General features: G+C 36.3%; 1 protein-coding gene and 1 long non-coding RNA gene across 3 annotated transcripts in view; both read right to left on the reverse strand.

Moving 5' to 3' along the window:
* The window catches only part of LOC134648860 (uncharacterized), a 362,135-nt gene that overhangs the window by 258,389 nt on the left and 81,829 nt on the right, over window positions 1-21,917 (reverse strand). The gene's annotated exons all lie outside the window — the stretch shown is intronic.
* LOC134648839 (G-protein coupled receptor dmsr-1-like) overlaps window positions 1-21,917 on the reverse strand; it is a 52,495-nt gene that overhangs the window by 12,812 nt on the left and 17,766 nt on the right. Inside the window, exons 2-3 of one of the 2 annotated variants that reach the window (XM_063503416.1) lie at window positions 5,155-6,026; window positions 2,821-3,001 (exon numbers count right to left, since the gene is read on the reverse strand). In XM_063503416.1, the coding sequence (XP_063359486.1) occupies window positions 2,821-3,001; window positions 5,155-5,949 (976 nt within the window). In that variant the 5' untranslated portion in view covers window positions 5,950-6,026. Of the gene's footprint in view, window positions 1-2,820; window positions 3,002-5,154; window positions 6,075-21,917 lie in introns of those variants that run through there. The other variant, XM_063503417.1, reaches the window with a different exon arrangement.

A 21,917-nucleotide genomic window follows, 5' to 3' on the forward strand; every position in this document is an offset into this window, starting at 1 on the left:
CGAAGCGTTTCATAATTCACCCATTAGCTTTGAGCATCCACCTGAAAGATGAAATTCGCATACCTTTGACTGCAATTTAAAGCCACCCTACTGATTTTACACCTCAGTGCCGTTTATTTACTTTGTCTTAGGTAAATAATTATGTATAGGTACTATATTAAATATTAGAATACCTACCACTAAACTAACAATGACTTTAAAGAGCGAGTTTAAAAAGGTCAAGTATTGTGAGTAAAAATGAAGTAGGTATAAGTACCTACTTAAACTAGACTTAGTCCTCAACTGCTAAACTAAGCTGCTATCTGTATACTACAGAGTCAACGCGAAAGTAATTACCTGACCGTTTGGCTTAGTGGTAGAAATAACCTAATTTCCATGAACTAAAAGTTAATATTAATGAATAGGATCTTATCACGGATTTACGAATATTCGGATCGACCGATAAAACCGCAAATTGAGTTTAAATCCTACTTGAACCACACATACATTTATCGGTTTCATTAGATTCAAACAAAACGTTACTCGTTAACGGTTATTATTATTTCGTCAAATTTATTACTTATAGAAATGACGTTAATTTTATTGGTTTGGTGCAGTTATATTTGTGATAAGATTTAATTATCCATTATAAACTGGTAATAAAAAAGGTGACTTCGGTTTTAAAGTGCGTATTTATGTTTCAAGCACACACAATTTATATTAATGTAATCATTTAGTACTTATACATCACAATCGTCAGATGGTAGCAATATAACTCAACAGAATTTGGGCAATTATTCACAATGTCGCACTCATAGCAAATTCACAAAGACCATTGTGAATTAGTATTCGCCTCTAGCTCGACATAAGTGTCATTTGCGGGTGAAATGGAGCGGTTGATGAGAATGGAAGCTGCGGATCAGTCGGATTTAAGACGTATCACAGCACCGTTGTCCTAGACTAGACCAACTTTATGTGGGTCACAAAATGTACTGTATAAGTCAAAGATATGTTTACTTGTAGGTATATCTTATTTTGTTATAGCACGGTCAACATTATATTAACACGAGTAACACGACCGTTACATTTCTACCGTTTAAAACTTTACGGTTTTCAGCGAATAGGTACCTACTCATAAAATAATGATGTATACTCAAGCACAGTGTAAGAGGTTACCCTTTATTTAAAAGGGTGGATACTAATGACCCGTAACAACGCTTTTTGTTAGCTGGTTTTATATTTTATGAAAAATATCTTACAATATAATCTTTAGTGTATATACTCGTACCTTAATACCTATTAGCTTGCCTATAATATAATAATATCTGGGTGACCGAACTTCGCTCGGAAAACATATAATAACTCGGAAATGCGCGTTTTCCCAGTGACAAGACCTAGCTAGATCAATTTTTCGTCCCCGAAAACCCCCATATAGCAAATTTCATCGAAATCGTTAGAGCCGTTTCCGAGATCCCCGAAATATATATATAAATAAATAAATAAATAAATAAACAAGAATTGCTCGTTTAAAGGTATTAGATAGATAGATAGATTTACCTATGATCGACATGGCCAAGTCGTAGCAAATAAATTATTGAAACTACGTAATAGGCTACATGACTAATTTTCATTTATGTTATCAATCGATCGAGTTTGTTTTTAGGATCAAATGTCTATATGGGACCCATTGCATTAAAGTAACACAAAAGTCACAAATTTTAGTCAAAGGCCGACTTCACTCGCGAAACGCCCTAACCAAAACGATAAGTGAACGTGACGTCAAGGTCTCTATAAGCCCATCTTGTAGTATGGACAAAACAAGAAAATTGCGTTTTTGTCGGTGAAATATTGCATTTATATATATAGTTGCTATACAATATTTTTTTTGGATGAAATGTAAGGAATCGAATGGTACCTTTACTTTTATCGTTTTTGGAAGTTAAAAAAAACACTTAAATTTTGAAACTTTCCGGTCCTGTATTATTGTAACATTTCCATATTTTATTTTAATATCCACATTATTGTGATAAATTGCTCGTTTGCTATCTATTTTACTAGATTTTGTTATAAAATTCAACATGTGTCATCATCCCTGTTCACTACTCACCGCAAAATTAAAGGAACTATTTGGTGGAGTATTTAACATAAAATACCGTTGCGCTGATTCGATAAATCAGGGATGTTATATATACAGGGTGGAAGGATCAAAAGCTTGTATGGAACCAAAAGAAAGTTTTCGGCTAGAAAAGCCACAAGTCGAGGAAAACTTTTCCCATACAATTTGTATGAAAATGAAAACTTTTATTTTTCACATGCTATTTTTGTATGCCAATCGATTCCACACACATTTTCTCCATAGTAAATGTATGGAAAAAGTTTTTATTAATTTGTGGCTTTTTAGTACATTACCGTAAGTTGACCCCTAAGAAACCATTGATACTGGATAGGAATGGAATCGATTGGCATACAAAAATAGCATGTGAATTTTTTTTTTCATAGAAATTGTATGGGAAAAGTTTTCCTCGATTTGTGGCTTTTCTAGGCGGAATTTTTTTTTTTGGTTCCATACAAGCTTTTGATCCTTAATAGGAATGGGATCGATTGGCATAAAAAAAAAGTTTGTCAAAAATGACCTTTTTCTGGCACCTTGTATGTATTTTCCAAAATCTGTAAAAGCCAATCTTCATTAATTTTAAATCGAGGGAAGGTCTTCTTAGACCGTTTTCTCGTAGCAGCACGGGATCTGGTAGCTGCCCTCACTGACCCAAAAAGAAAATCCATCCTGTATAATAGGTAGTCAATAAGACCCAATGACCAAACATAATTTTACCGTCGACTCACCGAACGTATAGTAGCAGACTTGAAACAAGCGTGGCGCCGTCGCAGTGAGGAGGCCGAAGAGAGCTTGTGGCAGCTCGGTGGCCAAGAAGAGGCCAAGCAGAGCCAGCAGCATGCGGGTGGTGCGATCGGTGCGCCCGCCGCCGCGCTTGCCCCCGTCCTCGTTCAGGCGAGCCTTCTCACCCTGCACACATCATAACACACGTTTTTAGGGTTCCGTACCCAAAGGGTAAAAAAATAAAAGACTCCGCTGTCCGTCCGTCCGTCCGTCCGTCTGTCACCAGGCTGTATCTCACGAACCGTGATAGCTAGACGCTATACAGTTGAAATTTTCACAGATGATGTATTTCTGTTGCCGCTATAACAACAAATACTAAAAACAGAATAAAATAAAGATTTAAGTGGGGCTCCCATACAACAAACGTGATTTTTGACCGAAGTTAAGCAACGTCGGGCGGGGTCAGTACTTGGATGGGTGACCGTTTTTTTGCTTGTTTTGCTCTATTTTTTGTTGATGGTGCGGAACCCTCCGTGCGCGAGTCCGACTCGCACTTGGCCGGTTTTTATTTTTTTAGCATTAGAAAGAACTTGAAAGAAGATAAGTGATTTTGACATGTCTTTTAATTGTAAACACTTTTTAAAAATCAATATCTATTACTTATGAAAGCAGAAGACTATAAAAGATCGTATTAGATTCATAATTGTTACATATTTACCGTAACTTATTTTTAAAATGTGTTTTTCAATTAAAAGACACATCAAGATTGTTTACCAAATTTCTAATGCTAAAAAAAAACGACGTATAATCAACTTCCTATTGTGCCCCAAGCCATTAAATTCATCAAAAGCTGTTACAATTTGTTGCCATTTCGTTTTCATCTGTCACAATTTTCGTACGTTTAGGTCATACTACCACTTTATTTTAACTGAAACGAGACAGTACATTTAATTTAACGCTAAGAAGCGTCTCTAGTTTTTGATTAAATTGTTAGTGCACTGAAGTGCAGCCTGCATTTGAAGTGAGAACATTGTACAACTACACAAAGAGATTCAAGTAGGTATGTAGTATGTTGCAAGTCACTTGAAACAGTAAATGCCGGTCATTCTGTAGCCGGAGAATTACATATTGATATTGTATAAAGCTTCTTGATGTTACTGTAGTGGGCTTGCCAATAACTGAAATTAACTTTGAACAACTTTTTTGCTTGTTTTTTTTTGCTTGTTTTGCTCTATTTTTTGTTGATGGTGCGGAACCCTCCGGTTTTCATGATCCGTCACGATTTTAGAAACGGAACCGACATACAACCGAACAATAAGCAATTTTTTATACACCTCAGAACATAATGTCGTGTCGGATTATTCAATATCGACCCTTATACAGGGTGCTTCCTGTAACAGGAGCAATAAATTAAACTAAAGGCTGTACTCCTCAAACTGACCAACATTTGTTCAGCAACTTTTAAACATTATGAATCCTTTAGACTTCTCTTTTTCATACAAAATAAATATTGTCTTCAATATACGCTGACATCAAACACATTGACGTTGCTTGTCACTTTTTAAACATAACAAAATTTGCAATACATTGCGTCTTAGAATAAACTTTAAAGTGTAATAAAAATCAAAACATGAGTTATTTTCAAAAGTTGCTGAACAAATGTTGGTCAGTTTGAGGAGTACAGCCTACAGTTTAATTTATTGCTCCTGTTACAGGAAGCACCCTGTATATATCGATTAATGTAAAAGTGTTCTAATGCTTTTCCATACACTCCGTATCTGTCGATACACCTCTCCCTCTTAATTGGGTGCGATTTGGGCTCGCACCCCAGAGAGCATAAATGTGGGCCTTTCTCCTCCGATTCAAAACAATAAATCATTTTAATAAAAAACATAAATCACCACAAATACCTAAACACAAATATGTCTATGTCTATGTGTTATCTAGGTAGAATTACTTTGTAGGTATACTGCCCTGCTAAGCCGAAAGGCGCTAAGTCTGAGATACGCCTATTTGTTTTTTTTTTATACCATTCGATAGATATCACAATTTTGCGTCTAATGGTATAAGCCAAATAGGGCTATCTTACTTAAAACATTAAATAAAACCACTAATAAAATTTAGTATAATACTAGTATGAGTATAATACTCATCGTACAATAGAAGACTCACAAAATATTTAATATTGCTAAAAAAATCTCACAAAACAACAAGCACAACATGTTTGCTCGCACATTAAGTTCCAAAACATAATTTAAGTTGAATAATTCCAATTTAAAAGTTTATTAGTTTGTTCGTATGTAATTTAAAATGTTAAACAGAAAATTTGTTTTATTTACCTCATTCGTTGTAATAGCTGACTTTTTCAAAAGTTTTTGTCTTCTTCTATCACTTGACTTCATTTTCACAATTAAACAAACACTTAAAATCGACAGTACTATACAGGGTATAAGTTTTATAAATACACTGTATATCCAAAATATCGCAGTCAATAGGTCGCCGTTAGAAGTCATGGTGATGGCGAACTTGGAAGCGGGCTCGACCCGACTGGAAGTCACGTTCATGTCAGTCGTGTTATTCATCGTGGCATTTGTACTACTTTTGCCCGGAACTGGATCGATATTCATAGCAAAATATATAGGAAGACACAATACTGGACTCACAACATATGCTAATGCGATAGCTATATTCGTGTTTCTTTTATTACAAAACGTCCTATTCATTTGTGGAAGTTTGATCGCGATATATCTCCATATCGCGAGCGTGATAGTCAGCCAGATTGAGACGGTGTGAAATGTCTGACTGAAGATCGAGTGGAAGTACACGAACACTGCGGCGGCGTAAGAGTTTCTACTTTGTTCAGTTCCGACCTTCACGTATATAAGAAATGCGAAGGGAATGTAGTCTATCATAACGAGAAGGTCCGCGACGGCGAGGCCGGTGAGGATGGAGTTGGTGGTCGAGGCCATTTCTTTGCGGCTCAGCACGGCGATATTCACGGAGTTGGCGACGGAGCCCAGCAGGCAGATGACCAACGCGATGTAGCCGTGGAATTGTGTAAAAGTTTTTTGGAAACTGCTTCCCCAGGGGTCGCAGTAACCGAGCTGAAACTCGCTGCCGCCTTCGTCCGTCATTTTAGCCAAGCTTCTGCTGTGCTAAGAGCAGCAAAGCAGCGCATTAACTTTTCTTACCCATGTGTTGTATTTATTATCTGAAATGAAAAACATTTTATTATGATCTGGATAATGTAATCTAACGTAACCTAGCTTAACCTATTAGCAAAATTATTTGGTATAAATAGGCAGACTTCACCAGTCAAAAGAGTAAACCAGCATTTTATGTTCAAATACTAAATAATCGTAAAACGAAGAGGACATTTTCTCTTATAAAGTTGTTGTACCTACTTTGGTGAAATAATTACACATTCAAATAGTACAGCACAAAAGGGACCAAAATTATTCCTAAGAAACAACTTTATATGCGAATGGAGTCGCGTTGGGGTCCTGACAAGTTGTGAGGACGTCTTATATTAATATCATTCCCGTCGGCAATTATTCAAGCCTGTGTCCTTCTATATTTGAAGCGGAGCAAATGGAGCAATACATTACCACTCTCTATTATTTATTTTGTCTTCTACGTGAATATGTAGTAAAAAATATTTTTATTCTGCAGCAATATTCTATGCTTCAAACACAGTAGTTATGAACTCTTACAGTCTTATTACGCGACGCGAGTAATAGGTCTGTAAAAAAAGACATTTTGTGTGTGTATTTGTTCGCGGTCTAGTCTGCATACTAACCAATAAGCTCAGTCGAAGGGAACGAAAATTGCTTTTCGCTCAGAATTGTTTTTCGTTTAGCACAAAGTCAGCGTGACAGAATGATTAATTGGAGTAAACTCAGTGGATCCTTTTGAGTCGAAAGATCACAACATGTGGCGGATGCCCGTGCCCACACTGAAGTACCTAATAAGTTTTATCAAAATGTTGGTTAAACATTTCTTCCTACATTCATTCTTTTTAACCATTCTTATAAAGCTTTCTGAATAGTACAAAGAAAATTCCAGAACTTTTATGATTTCTTGGAAAAGTTGTTTCAAACGCAGAAATAGTAAAATGAGTTCCGGAAACCTTAAAAACAGTTCCGGCTTAAAGTAATGCAACATTTTCAATTTTAAAATTAATCGCGAGAGCGGCTATGGGTGACATTCCATTTCTGACCGCAGCTGTACTACTGGTATTTAATGCGTCGCTGTTACTGTCAATTTCCATAGTAAAATGAATAGTAGTGCAGCTGCGGTTGGAAATGGACTGTCACCTTATGAAAGAGTATAAAGGTAAACATAGGTAATTGTATATTTACTTTTTCGTTATCGATACTTTGATTTTTCTGTTATACACCTGAGACCAACGAAGATTTTACAATGTGTCAAAATAAAACGGCAACCATTCGCGATAATTCGCGACACAAAATCTTTTTGCTGAAGCAGTTTTCTCATGAATAAAGGAAAACTCAATGCAAGCCGATTACCACAAGCAGCGTGCTAGCTCTGTCAAACTAATTATATTCCCTATGAGTGCGCAACCGATGTTTAAGGTTTAAGTTAAGCCTGAAAAATAACTACAAGTCCCCTCGTTCTTTAATGTGTCGCTTTCTAGCCTCTGCTGACATTAAGAAACCTCGACCTGATTTTTCAGACGTCAGATAAAACCGTTTTTATGCCAACATTAACTGAAGATCACTCTCGCTGATTGGTGACTGGTGTATGCGAAATGAAGTAAAATTCGTGCATGAGAAGCGCTCTAATTACCAAGAAGATCGCCATGGTCGTATCAAAACCAGATCAAAATCATAACAAATGTACCTTAATTAGAATCGACTTCCAGGTCTTAAAATAAAACATGGTTGTCTAATTTCTGAGATGTTAAATTTAATATATTTTCCCTTTATAATATCTAAATAGTGTCATTTGAAATCAGTTTTTATTTTAAAAAATAATCTTTTTTTTTAAGTCATAATTTTTATTTTTTTAGAAAATAATTCCTTTAATTATAATCTTACTTAATCGAGATAGTCAAATAAAAACCACAACGCGTACCTACATGAAAACATACTCGTATATATACAATGTTGTGTGTTTAAATTGTTATATTAAGTTACCTATATCAAATTAAAACCAGAGACTATTTCATGGAAAGTATGTAACAAACTATTTCAAAAGTTTTGTATTAAGGACCTACGTTAAATTAATTCGGAGTTTAATTAAGTAAGTCCGAAAAACGAGTAACGCGAGAAATAAGTTTTGCTGGTTTTACACAATTTCCTGCGTTTATTGGGTAAATACTACTAAATACTTGCTAATTAATAATTGCCTACTTTAAGGTGGCACCCGGTCAGACCAAAATAATAATAATTCGAGTGGTCAGATCTAGTTTGTGTCCGCCTCGAGCGTGTTTTAGGGTTCCGTAGTGACTGTGATAAACGGTAACGGTAACGAGAGGCCAAGTTAAGGAGTAGCTTGTCGGTATAAACCTTTTTGGTTTCACTAAAATCGTAAATTTCTGCTTCGTTCGTAAATTCCTACTAATTGACCTTTCCACTATAAATAAAGAGTGCCTACTTTATAAACTTGTCGTTTAAGACGGTGTCAAATTCTCAAGCGAATTTCAAACGTTATTAAATACGGATAACATTTTAAGATGGGCCTCAAAGCGAATCAACCAAAGGCGAGTTATCCTAAACGAGTTGCTGACTAAATTAATTATTTTAAGTTGGCCAACTGCGTAATCTCGAGTTAGCAAACTTGCGGGTCTGCTTTTAAGCGAAGCTGAGTGAAGGTAGAACTTTGTCCTTTTGTAGGTCGAAACATTAAGGCCTCTTGAGTCCTGATACGGGACATTGCTAGTCTGAGTAATGTTAAGTTATTGGGTCACTAGTTGATTATGCCGGGGCCACACTAACGGGAAACGCCGGGAAACGCCGTTGATTGGCGCGATAATTGGACACTTTTCATACGGCCACACTATCGTGATAATCAACGGCGTTTGCGGCGTTTCCCGTTAATATGGACCCGGCATTAAAAGTAGTACAAGCAAGTTCAAGCAATCAAAGCCTAAAATCATTATGTGCAGACGGAAAACTTCTTATTATGCTGAAATTATTAGGTACGCTCCTGTAAAAAGTATATCTTCAACACAGATCTTCATACTTCATACTGATGCATTGCAGATGGGATTGCTAACCTTCAACCATGAAATTCTGTCTCTAAGTAGCTAAAGAACTGCCAATTTAAGCATTGGTATAAATTAAATTGTTGGATATCAATACCATGTACATAGGTCTGATGTGGGTGTAAATAAAGATATTATCTATTTATCTAAGTATGTAGTTGCTCGGAAAACGGCAAATTGTTGTGTATTCATGTTCGTTTTCGACTAATATTATAGATAACGCACGTATGTACCTAACGAGTAGGTATTTAATAATTGAAATAAAAAACTTTCATGATATTCTAATTCCTGGGCGGGGACAAATCAGATTTTTTTTCCTAACTTTGCCCTCCTCGCGGAAACAAATGGGTATACGCCCCAATAATAGGTTTAATGATTTACATTATTTTTATTATTCAAAGTCCACTGTGTCTCACTGTTTTATATTGAAAATTTAATATTCCTTTAATTTTGCGCCGTACGTTTTCTAAGGAACAAATGACCGGTCCATAATAATAATGTCCTATAGGCAGTATTTTATAGTAAAAAAAAACAGGCTAAGTATAGTAATCTACAGTAGTAGGTAGTAAAATAATTGCTTGACCACCCTCATTAGAGCTTAGTACTCGACTGTGAACAAGAAGTTGTAATGTAAACTAACTTGCCCCGCGGTTATAGTAATTTAAATTAAAACCAACTACATTTTCAAAAGATTCGTACTTTTTTCATTATTATTTGCTAGTGTAGAATTAATAAATGAAAAGGGCCTAGAGGCGGTTCACGACAAATGTGGAGCTAAATAATAAATAATTGCAGAAAGTTCATTGAGTTCTAGTCTTATGTAAGAGAAGTTAATAAAGAGCTGACTCCTTTAAAATAATATTAACATTTCATAGCCCATTCTGCCTCTTTTAATTATTACTTTTTGAATTAATTTTTAACCTTTATTATATCGTTTTTTAGGGTTCCGTACCCAAAGGTTAAAAACGGGACCCTATTACTAAGACTCCGCTGTCCGTCCGTCCGTCCGTCCGTCTGTCACCAGGCTGTATCTCACGAACGGTGATAGCTAGACAGTTAAAATTTTCACAGATGATGTATTTCTGTTGCCGCTATAACAACAAATACTAAAAACAGAATAAAATAAAGATTTAAGTGGGGCTCCCATACAACAAACGTGATTTTTGACCGAAGTTAAGCAACGTCGGGCGGGGTCAGTACTTGGATGGGTGACCGTTTTTTTGCTTGTTTTGCTCTATTTTTTGTTGATGGTGCGGAACCCTCCGTGCGCGAGTCCGACTCGCACTTGGCCGGTTTTTATTTTTTTAGCATTAGAAAGAACTTGAAAGAAGATAAGTGATTTTGACATGTCTTTTAATTGTAAACACTTTTAAAAAATAATATCTATTACTTATGAAAGCAGAAGACTATAAAAGATCGTATTAGATTCATAATTGTTACATATTTACCGTAACTTATTTTTAAAATGTGTTTTTCAATTAAAAGACACATCAAGATTGTTTACCAAATTTCTAATGCTAAAAAAAACGACGTATAATCAACTTCCTATTGTGCCCCAAGCCATTAAATTCATCAAAAGCTGTTACAATTTGTTGCCATTTCGTTTTCATCTGTCACAATTTTCGTACGTTTAGGTCATACTACCACTTTATTTTAACTGAAACGAGACAGTACATTTAATTTAACGCTAAGAAGCGTCTCTAGTTTTTGATTAAATTGTTAGTGCACTGAAGTGCAGCCTGCATTTGAAGTGAGAACATTGTACAACTACACAAAGAGATTCGAGTAGGTATGTAGTATGTTGCAAGTCACTTGAAACAGTAAATGCCGGTCATTCTGTAGCCGGAGAATTACATATTGATATTGTATAAAGCTTCTTGATGTTACTGTAGTGGGCTTGCCAATAACTGAAATTAACTTTGAACAACCTATGGGTATTATTTAAACTAGAAACTAGACTAGAGGAACGATTTTTTGTACGGAACGAGGGTTCCGTACAAAACTATTTTTTCTTTACAAAATTACAGTTTTCAGATTCTTCCTCGTACCTCTAGTCTAAAACGATATTACTTGCAAAAATTCATAATTCTAGGTCAACAGGATGTACCTTATAGATTTTGATTCTCTTAAGAGTGCCGAAATATTTTTGGAGCATAAACTGAACATAACAACGACTCTCTTTATACTATCTTTTTTAGCGTAAACATTGTTTTTTTCACAGCTTCAAGGGACTGTAGACTTGAGTACATATTTATATGGTTTTAATTTAAACTCGATAGGAGCACGCGTTTCCTAGATAAAGGCTCTTACAGACAGACAGACGGACGGACAACAAAGCGATCCTATAGGGCCTCCGTTTTTTTTTCTTTTGAGGTACGGAGCCCTAAAAACAACAACATAACGTTCCTCACCATTTGCAGCATATTATTATTACTTGGGTTGCTTATCTTATCCAATCTCATTCGTTTCATAAACTAATAAGCTTAGTTGATAACAGATTCATATTATTTCGATAACGTATAATATGATGAGTCTTTTATATATTTACCAGAACTAAGCTTTGAAATTGATATTAATTTTAAATTTAATTTAATGGGTACAACGGTACATAACATAACGTATCGGCCAACCTAAGAACTTCTCCTCAATACGTTAAATAATGGCATAGAAACACTTTCGTTGACTTTGTTGACATTGTCATAACTCATAAACGAATATTTCACTAATTGATTCTGTGCGGTATTCAAACAATTTACTTAGCTCTTGTGACTTGGCACCTAACGAAATTATGTAGGTAACCACTTATATCCGACAATAAACAAAACGATCTAAGTTGCCGACCTAAAACCACTCTTAAAGCACACACCAGGCACTCCGTGCAAACAGATACATAGACCTTGGGGCGTGTGAATCCTCAGATAACTTATTTTATTTGTGTACAAACTTGCAGAATCGGCTTACGCAGAAGATTTTCTCCGTTATATAAATATAACGTGGGGCGTCAATAATAATTCTATAAACATTATATAGCCAGTTTGTAGCCTTAAAAACAAAATGTTCCCTTGTAAATACAGCATCTCCACTAATTGGTATCTATCTACACGATATTCGTTTCTTACGAGCACGCTTTATTGCTACTAAAGAGCCCAGTAATTATTTCGTCACGCGCCATTCCATCTTTTAGTGGCCATTCTCACCATACTACCATATCAACCCGTACTATACAATAAAGTTGTACCTATAAATAATTTGTCTGGATTGTAGATGATGTATATGTTCATATAGGTAAAAAGATTTAGCTAAAGCCCTTCTTACATGTACAGTCAGCAATACTATACGCAGGGTTGGGCAAAATACTGGCTTCCACGTATTTGAAATACAAATTACAAAATACATTTTTAAAAGTATTTGAAATACAAAATACGAACTACTTTGGTGTAGATATGAGCGCCGCGCCGGCGCGCCGCCGCCGCCGACAAAATTTTCGCGCCGCCGCCGCCGACGCTGCGCTATCGGCGTGGCATCGGCGTGACCTTGGTAGTTACTACTACTTTCAGAATCAGATAATATATTTTTAATCGAGTTTAGATCATTAACGGCGCCACTTCGAATAGTTTATAGGCATTCAAAAGGTATTTTAGGCCCGTATAATTCAAAAATATCGAAGGCAAATGCAAACTTATCTATCTAGTAACCGCGCTACTAGTCTTGGAGAAACGAAATTATTTAATATCAATTTTAACATCAATATGCTTGTAATAGATATACTGATTTCCTTCCATTTTTATTGTGGAACGTTCCACATTACAATTTATAGGTTATATATATATACACTAGATATATGTCAATCATGATGAAAAAATTAACTGTGATCAACTCTGGCTAACGTGAGACACGAACCCACATCTTTGGATTACCGATCCAATGCATAACTAATTTTGCCAGCTAACCATTCGTCATTTACCGCTACTTTAACCATTGCAAGCATTACCATCTTTAAAAGGTATAAAATGGGGTTAATTTTGAGATATTAAGCGTTTCCACGTTCAAACGTCCGGCCGTTGGCTTCGCACGGAAGGGCGCGGAATCGGGTCTCAATTAAACTTGGTCACTGTTCAAATTTCAAGCTTTGCTCTCTCGCAGCTCAATCTTTGGCCTTGCATCGCTCGCATGGAATTAAGCCGCTATCTGAACCTGCAAGTTTTTGGCCCTGTTTGGAGTTCAACTTTCGGCCTGTTTTAAAACGCTTGAGCATTGGTCCTTATCCGATCTTAGCTCCATTGCAGCTCGCCCTTTGGCGTCGCACGGATGCGCCTGCAGGAAAGCTCCAGATCTTTAACACTATGGCTTCAGTCTTTATCGGCCTTCACCCTCGCTCTGCTCTCTTGCAGCTCGGCCTCGCACAGAAGCGCGCCGCAATCGGAGCTCCGGGCGTTCGGCCGTTAGCCAAGCTTACACTTGGCGTTCGATTCTTAGCTGTATACTTACCTGCAGCTCATCCTCTGGCCTCGCATTGGGAGGCGTCGAAATCAAGTCTTTGGTGTTCGGCACATGGAGCTCGGCGTTGGACCTCACTTTTTGACATAAATCGGTTTTGTTGGGTCGATATTGGTTAATGACGGAGCTCGATTTTCTTTGGACTGTCGACAAGACGTTTCTCTGATACAGTCAATCCGCAATTTTTAACTTAGCACAAAAGATAAGGGCCTCGCTAAGATCTTCCGGACAGAGCCTCGCCAAGATTAAGACCGCCTCTGATGCCGCGCGATACCGCTTATCCACAGTTTATACGATATCAATTTTTTTCGTACCATTATTCAATAAATTATCCTTGAAAATAAAGAATGCATTTATTTCATCAATTTCTTACAGCAAAAACATGTTTTTTCGGTAAAATTTTGGTTTGGATTCTGTTTTCATTAATCGAAGGTGTTTCAAGGTCACGCCGCCGATTCGCCGCCGCCGCCGACCAATTTTGACCGGCGCGCCGCCGCCGGCTATATGCCCATCGGCGCTCATATCTACTTTGGTGACGGGTATTTGAAATACAAAATACAAATTACAGTGTTTAAAATTATGTATTTCAATTACAAAATATACCTTTATTTATTTTTTTGTTTAGCATTTAGTTTTAACGTTAACGAAAATCCTTTCATATAAACTTATAGGGTCATTGCGCTAGTTTTCGTCCAGCTCTAGTTTACGTCCACTTGACGAAATTTGAATATATACCTACATTCCTGCACAAATTTGGACTGATTTCAATCCTTATGTCTAAGGCGTCTAAGCAATAGGTATATCTGTCTACATATAACAATGATATTTCGCAAAAAGGAAGCGCTGGTGGCTTAGCGGTAAGAGCGGGCGACTTGCAATCCGGAGGTCGCGAGTTCGAACCCCGGCTCGAACCAATGAGTTTTTCGGAACTATGTACGAAATATTATTTGATATTTACCAGTCGCTTTTCGGTGAAGGAAAACATCGTGAGGAAACCGGACTAATTCCAATTACGGCCCTAGTTTACCCTCTGGGTTGGAAGGTCAGATGGCAGTCGCTGTCGTAAAAACTAGTGCTAACGCCAATTACTGGGATTAGTTTCCAAGCGGACCCCAGGCTCCCATGAGCCGTGGCAAAATGCCGGGACAACGCGAGGAAGATGAAGATTTCGCAAAAAGTAGTAAATTAAAAATGAAATATATATTTGATAATCCGTCAAGTCGTCGAAAACTAGTGCATGGACGGAAACTACTGCAATGACCCTATCCCCTAGATTTAAACGAAAAGTTCCACACAGAAGTTGACCTAATATAGATCCAGTATCCAGCCAATGAAAATTGTATCTCGGCTGGATCGGAGGTTCGCGGTCGGCTCACAGCTTGTGCGAGAGATTAGACATTTTAGGATTATAGAATTTAATAAAATGTATTTATAGAAATGTATTTTGAAGCTTGAAGTATTTGAAATACAAAATACTAAATACATGTGAGTGCAGTATTTGAAATACCAAATACAAAATACTTTTGAGGTAGTATTTGAAATACAAATACAAAATACTAATTTGTATTTCAAATACGTATTTCAAATACATGTAATTGAAATACTGCCCAACCCTGACTATACGCTTAGCACCTATGTATCCAAACTTCTATGCAGGGGGTCACTTATCTCTGTAGCTGACTGAATTCTTGTTGAATCTCCATGATAATTACTACATTAATTATCATGAACATTCAAGGTGTCCACTCGGACAACATTAATCAACAACGTACTAAGTAGCCTTACGTCATATTACATATTTCAAACAATGGAACATCTATCTGAAAACGTCATTACCCACAAAAGAGCCTAAGTTTTTTTACTTATACCGTTTTGTCGTTCTTTTGTTGTTGTTATGTTAATGAGCAAAAATGGCTTCCCGAACTCGAATTTCAAATAAAATGGAAGTTGTCAATATCTTGACACGGTACAAATCTGCGACATCGCGTCAACAAATTCGTATAAAAGCAAAAAGTGTTTTATTTTCTTTGTGAACTGTCGCATAGAGTGTTCTGTGAACTCCTCACCACAGAGGACCTAGCCAAGATGACAATCTTTGATAGAAAACGCCAATCGAAACTTAATAAATGTATGTACGATACATTTTTACTTTGGCGTTCATTAAATTATCGAGACGAATAAATGATTTGACAACAATTAATAAGGTAGGTACCTATATCAAATATTAAGTTTCGCCTAACCTACGTAACACGATTAATACAATTTCTGAGAGGCGGTATCAAATTGAAAGTAGGGTAAAAGTAACTTAAATGGATACCACTCCACCATTCTTAATTAGAAATGGATTACTAAGTTTTGAGAGCACTTCATAGCATTATCGGTTTACAAAGTGAAAGAAGAACTCGCCTTGAGCCGCTCGCCCGTCATGCTAGATCAAAAAGTAGCCGTCGGACGAGGCTCTAATGTATTCTGATCACGTGTGCTTGTCTCATACACACAGAGAACTAGGCCTTGTATTGCCACCGAGCGCTAGCGAGCGTTCGACGCCTGTAACTATTATAACAATGACCTCAGTATCCGTGTCATATATTCGTAACCTGAGACTACATTTTTACCGGTTCGTACCAAGCAAATAAATACTCGCATGCAGTCGGTTTGCGAAGAGTACAACAGCCCAGAAGGCCAGCGCCACATCTTACAGCGACTTACCAAAAGCTAACGACGTAATTGTTATCCGATTACAAACAATTCCTCCAATTTGCACAGTTGCCTCAAGTCTCTGTTCACCTTTTCAGACAACAAAGACAAATACAATACTGTACGACCGTCGAATCGAATTTTTTTAGCAGCACATCTGTTTTCGGCAGTCTAGTCCAATATTCTATACCTATAAGTACATATAGAATACCTTATTCTTTTATAGAATGTTTATAACATTCAGGCAAGCTGTGATTTATAATTTGATGTGTTAAATACGGCGTAAGTTTGCAAGAAGTGTCCTCGTCGTCATTCTACATATACAATCACCTAGGCATTGCCTAGTTTGACTAAGAATAGAAGGTGCACTCGTATAACCAAATAATCAACGATAAATAGTTAACATATTTTTACTTTGCCTACCTGGATTCAGCATTGTATACTTGTCCAGCCCTAGTAGCACGGTCGCATTTTTATCATTTATCACCATGCCTGTCACGTTCTAACAAGTATGTAAGTGCGAAAGTGACGGGCTTAGTGATAGTGGATAAAAATGGAACCGTGCTGAGCCCGCAGAATGGCACAATTACTAGGTATATATTAACCTATACAACCACTGCATAATGTTTATTGTCGACACCATAATATCCAAATATCATATTCGACAGTTTAGTATGTTATGTTACGGGTAATCCTAGAATTGACGAAGTATTTAGTAAAATTACCAAAACGTAAAGATCGCCTACAACAGGTATTTAGGAAAATACGATTTCGGCATGTTTTAAATTCTACTGCATAATGTATCGAGACAGAACTTAGTACGAGGCTGAATTATTTAGTATTCTTTGGGTAGGATCAAAATTACTTTTATAAGTTCAGAACCGTGTTTGATAGTCATTTTGCTTAAATTTCAACGTAGACACGATTCCCCACCTGAAGTTGGCAGCACCAAATACGCCTTTATGGAATATTTAAAGCGGCTCTGTTTTACTCAAATTATGTGCAAGATTATGAAGGGAAAGGGACTTTTAATCCCTTTTCATAACCCATGTTTCACTAAGCGTACCTAATTATAATCAGGTATATAACCAAAAGCTCTTAAAATTAAATTGTATCTTTGCAAATGTTGGTATTTAAAGCGTCAAAACGTAGGGTACCTGTCTCAGTCAACAAGTTAATTTGTGTTTTCTGTCAAACAAAAAAGGTTAGGTAAATAACTTGTTCCCGTTTATGTTTACTCAAAAATGTTGCTCGGTTTCCAAGTCAATTATAACTGGCGCCTAACAAGATACCTACATTTAAATAAATTTATACAAATTAAATGTTTCAATTTTACAGTGCCATGTAAATCTTGGTAACTTGAGATACAATTTATTTAATTTCCTTCAAACGGAATTGAGAGTTGATATTGATACCGTTATTTAAATGAAGCTAAGAATACATTTTGCTCGGTAACAACAGTAATGTTAAATTACGAGTAATAAGACGGGGATAAGGGGGCTTACGCATTAGTCTCGGAGCACTAAATATAATCTAATACTTATGTACATCTACTTACCTAACGTTTGGCATTCGCTAAATGTTCAATAATTGAATAAGCGATAATAGATATGCGAATAAACATTTTCGTATTATTTGTTGCATTACAGGGATATTTTACTAGAGTCAATTTCAGAAAATGTAGGAATTGGATTTTAGGGTAATTTTTTCCCCAGTTGGGAGCAAAAGAGCTCATGATTCTAAGAAATAACATAAGAAAAGTAGCATTTTTGAAAAGAAATGCTCTAATCATAATGAACAAAAAAGTTTTCTATTCATATGGGCATTCCCTTGTAGTTTATATTATTTCCCTGTATTTTTTTTTTCTCATTCGCCTGGCAGCGAAATTGAAATTATTTTTTAAATGTAATAAATGCACCAAAAGTGACACGGGCGATGATGCCCATTCGATGAGTGGATTTATACCTACTTAGTTTTTGTATTTTTTTAACTTGGTCAAAGCATGTTTAAATAAAAATCGCCACAGTAATGATATGAATAATCCGAATGACTGATTACATTATCCAGCTTACTTTACTGATTACATTAAACAAACATATTCTCTTCTTAGTGTCCCTTTGCCTTAGAATGGCAAACTAAAACTACGGGGAATGCGTAGCGGTGCTACTTACTTTAAGAGCTTCTTTTGATACCACGGTAAATACATTATATGACTCACTCTTTTCCCCGTGTACGCATAAATATGACAAATTTTGTCATAAGTATATCGACGACACGGTCTACAAAATACAAGGGCTTTGTTTTCTTACAGTCATATTTTAGGGACGAAATATGTGGTAGCAAGAATATTTATGGCGCGTGATAGAATAGAGCAGAATTAAAAATGTCGCTAGTTCTAGCTCTATAAATTCTACCTACTCGTCGTTATCTACTTCCTAAGAATATGACTTACCTTATGCCTTTTTCATTAATTACCAGAGTATCAAATTTAAATGTTGTATATACAATAGTTAAATTTCATTAGACATTAGAAATACCGGAACACGACGAGTATTTTTTACGGCCGATTATACGAGTATATACATGTATACATATATTTATTAGGATTCACTATTAATAACACCGTTTAAAGACATTTTATTTCCGATACTAGAAAATGGAGACCTAGTATATTATATTTAGCAACTTAATTCTATTATATTTATATAAAAGCCTATTTAATCTCCTCGAGCATTATCGAGTCTACAATGTGACCTCACTTATACAGTAACCGAGCAACACCCACAGTTTCTCTAAAGTTTAAAGGACTTGACCCATCTTACCAGGGCTTTAATTTATTAATTACTTTCACGTATGTACACACCATATAAAGGGACTGTAGTTAATAGCATAATTTGATATAGGCGCCTTATCTATATCTACAGACTCCACCATGGGTTTAACCCTTCCATAAATGTAACACGTCTAACTTCATCCCACAATTTAACATTATTTACATAAACATAACTGCAGTAGACCCATCGTACACCGCGCCTTAACTGGGATTAAATAACTACTGGTGCCAAGATAACCGTAACGGTCTAAAACGAGCAATTGTCGAGCAGCATTCGATCTTCAAAATATTTTATCTTGATTCGATGTCCGACTGTCAGTACTATCAAATGCATCTCGCCTCACGCTAGATGAAATATCAAATCACGTAAGTAATATCAAATCAAAATCGAATCAAGATGAGATTTACAAATTTCGACTGCCGCTTCTCGCTCGAGACAGCAGCCGCTATTTGCAAGTAAATTAACACCTCTACAATATGGGAATGAACTCTTAGTATTTATCTATTTTATGTTCCCACAAATAAAAATTTGCTTGCCTAATTGATATGGGTACTTAGATGGAACGGTAATGTAATAATGAATCTAATTATTTGTTTAATTTACTTAACTTATAAGTATGTAGTCATAAAAAGGCCAATGCCCGGTACATATAAGCATTAATACCGAGTGTCCTATTAATAATGGCGATAGAAATCCAATATATACTCGTACGTATCTAGTGACAAGTACAAAGAACTAGCAGAACAATTTTATGTCCTACTATTTGTCTGTCTAAATGTGAATGTGTATCTACGCAACTTTCATAATTGTTGTAGGATAATTGGTCATCAATTCTGTAATTGTATTAGGTCAGGTGGGGTATGGGAAACATACTTTATTTTGCTTGGGGTAAGGGAAAGCATATTATTATGAACAAAGTCTTTCTGCGTAAGTATTTTTAAGTTACCTAAATAATGCTATTTAAACATTAGGTTTATTTTGAAAGTTATCATTGAATTTAGTTTTTAATATTCTCTGTTTATTTTCCCTGCAAGTCCCGTATGCCCCATAGTTTCTCTTACCCCACATAACTTTATCATAATTTACTGAACAACGTTTAGGCAATAGAAATGATAAACAAGCAACAACGGTTGCACTCCGGGAGTGACGATAGAAGTGAAAACTCCCCTCACTATGTTACCGACGCCCGGTAACACGGTACGTATCGTTTAGCGGAGGTATTCTATTTATTTATTATATATTATTATCATTCTCAAATAAGATCACACTTTTTCATTGACATGTTTATTTACATACTGCCATGACAACGTCAAATTATTTGAACATAGGTAAAAGAGTCTTGAAAAGGAGTCCGCAACATAAATGTCAAACAACATTGAGTTTTTCTTTATTGATTTAAATGCCATTTAAATTATGAGTACGGGGCTTACGGTCACGTGATCGCCTTACGCAGTCTCGCGTTTATCATTTTTTCCCCACCTCAAAAAGTGCCCAGCGCCGCTAAAGAAGTTTTCACTTCAATAAATGAAATGCCTATGCCATAATGGCCATAAATCAAATAATGGCGGTAATGCTAACAAATCTCGGCGTCTTTCAAGTAACAAGATGGCAAATAAAAGCGATTTGGACTCTTTTAATAATGCGAGACCATTCAGAAAATATGAGACTGAAGACGTCCCCGATCTTTCAAGATATGATTGGTGTAGGTAATAAAGGAGAAAAACTTTTTATCGTATTTTTAATATTCCGCTCATAGTTATATGTTAGTTATGTTATATGTTATGTGTTGGCATAGTGTGGAAGCGCTGATGGCCTAGCGGTAAGAGCGTGCGACTTGCAATCCGGAGGTCGCGGGTTCGAACCCCGGCTCGTACCAATGAGTTTTTCGGAACTTATGTACGAAATATCATTTGATATTTACCAGTCGCTTTTCGGTGAAGGAAAACATCGTGAGGAAACCGGACTAATCCCAATACGGGCCTAGTTTACGCTCTGGGTTAGAAGGTCAGATGGCAGTCGCTTTCGTAAAAACTAGTGCCCACGCCAATTACTGGGATTAGTTGCCAAGCGGACCCCAGGCTCCCATGAGCCGTGACAAAATGCCGGAACAACGCGGGGAAGATGATGATGAGTTAAATGTTAGCATCTTTTTAATAAGACTACATCCACAAGATCCACAAAAATCATTTGCAAGTTCATTAATTTGTAGGTATTGGTATAATTCTAATATTATTATTTATTATTTACAAATTGCTTAGGTACTGAAGAGTTTCAAAGCTAGCATGCATGCTCACTTTAGCTTCATACATAATATATGTTTAACAGTGGAGAGTCACAAACATATTAGGCATAAGATTTATTTTTTCCTTTCAAGACAACTCGACGATACATTATCGTGATTACGTTGATATTTATTAGAGTTTATTACATATTTATAGGTCTAATGGCTCCTCTACACGATGGGCCAACGCCGGCATGCCATGCGGTAGAATGAGATAGCAATATCACTTGCTCCCTCTAACGCATAAATGCGTCCCTTGGAGTGGCCGACGTTGGCCCATCGTGTAGAGGAGCCATAACGATTCAGTTTCAAATGAAGTCACGAAGTAAACATAAAAATGTACTTATTGAATTGAGCACGCAATACTGTTATTTTCTGCTAGTTGTTGATATACATTTGAAAAATAAATAAACTGTCAAAATTTTATTAAATAAGCACAGCAATAAGCGAAGCACAATATACAGATTACTTATATATAAAAAACTGTTTATACGACAACGGTTTCACTCACTTGAATTTTTAGTCGCTATTGGCGACATGTTTTGGGCCCTTCGGGGGTCCATC

This window comes from Cydia amplana, chromosome 6 (genome assembly GCF_948474715.1).
Source record: "Cydia amplana chromosome 6, ilCydAmpl1.1, whole genome shotgun sequence".
NCBI classification, from domain to species: domain Eukaryota; kingdom Metazoa; phylum Arthropoda; class Insecta; order Lepidoptera; family Tortricidae; genus Cydia; species Cydia amplana.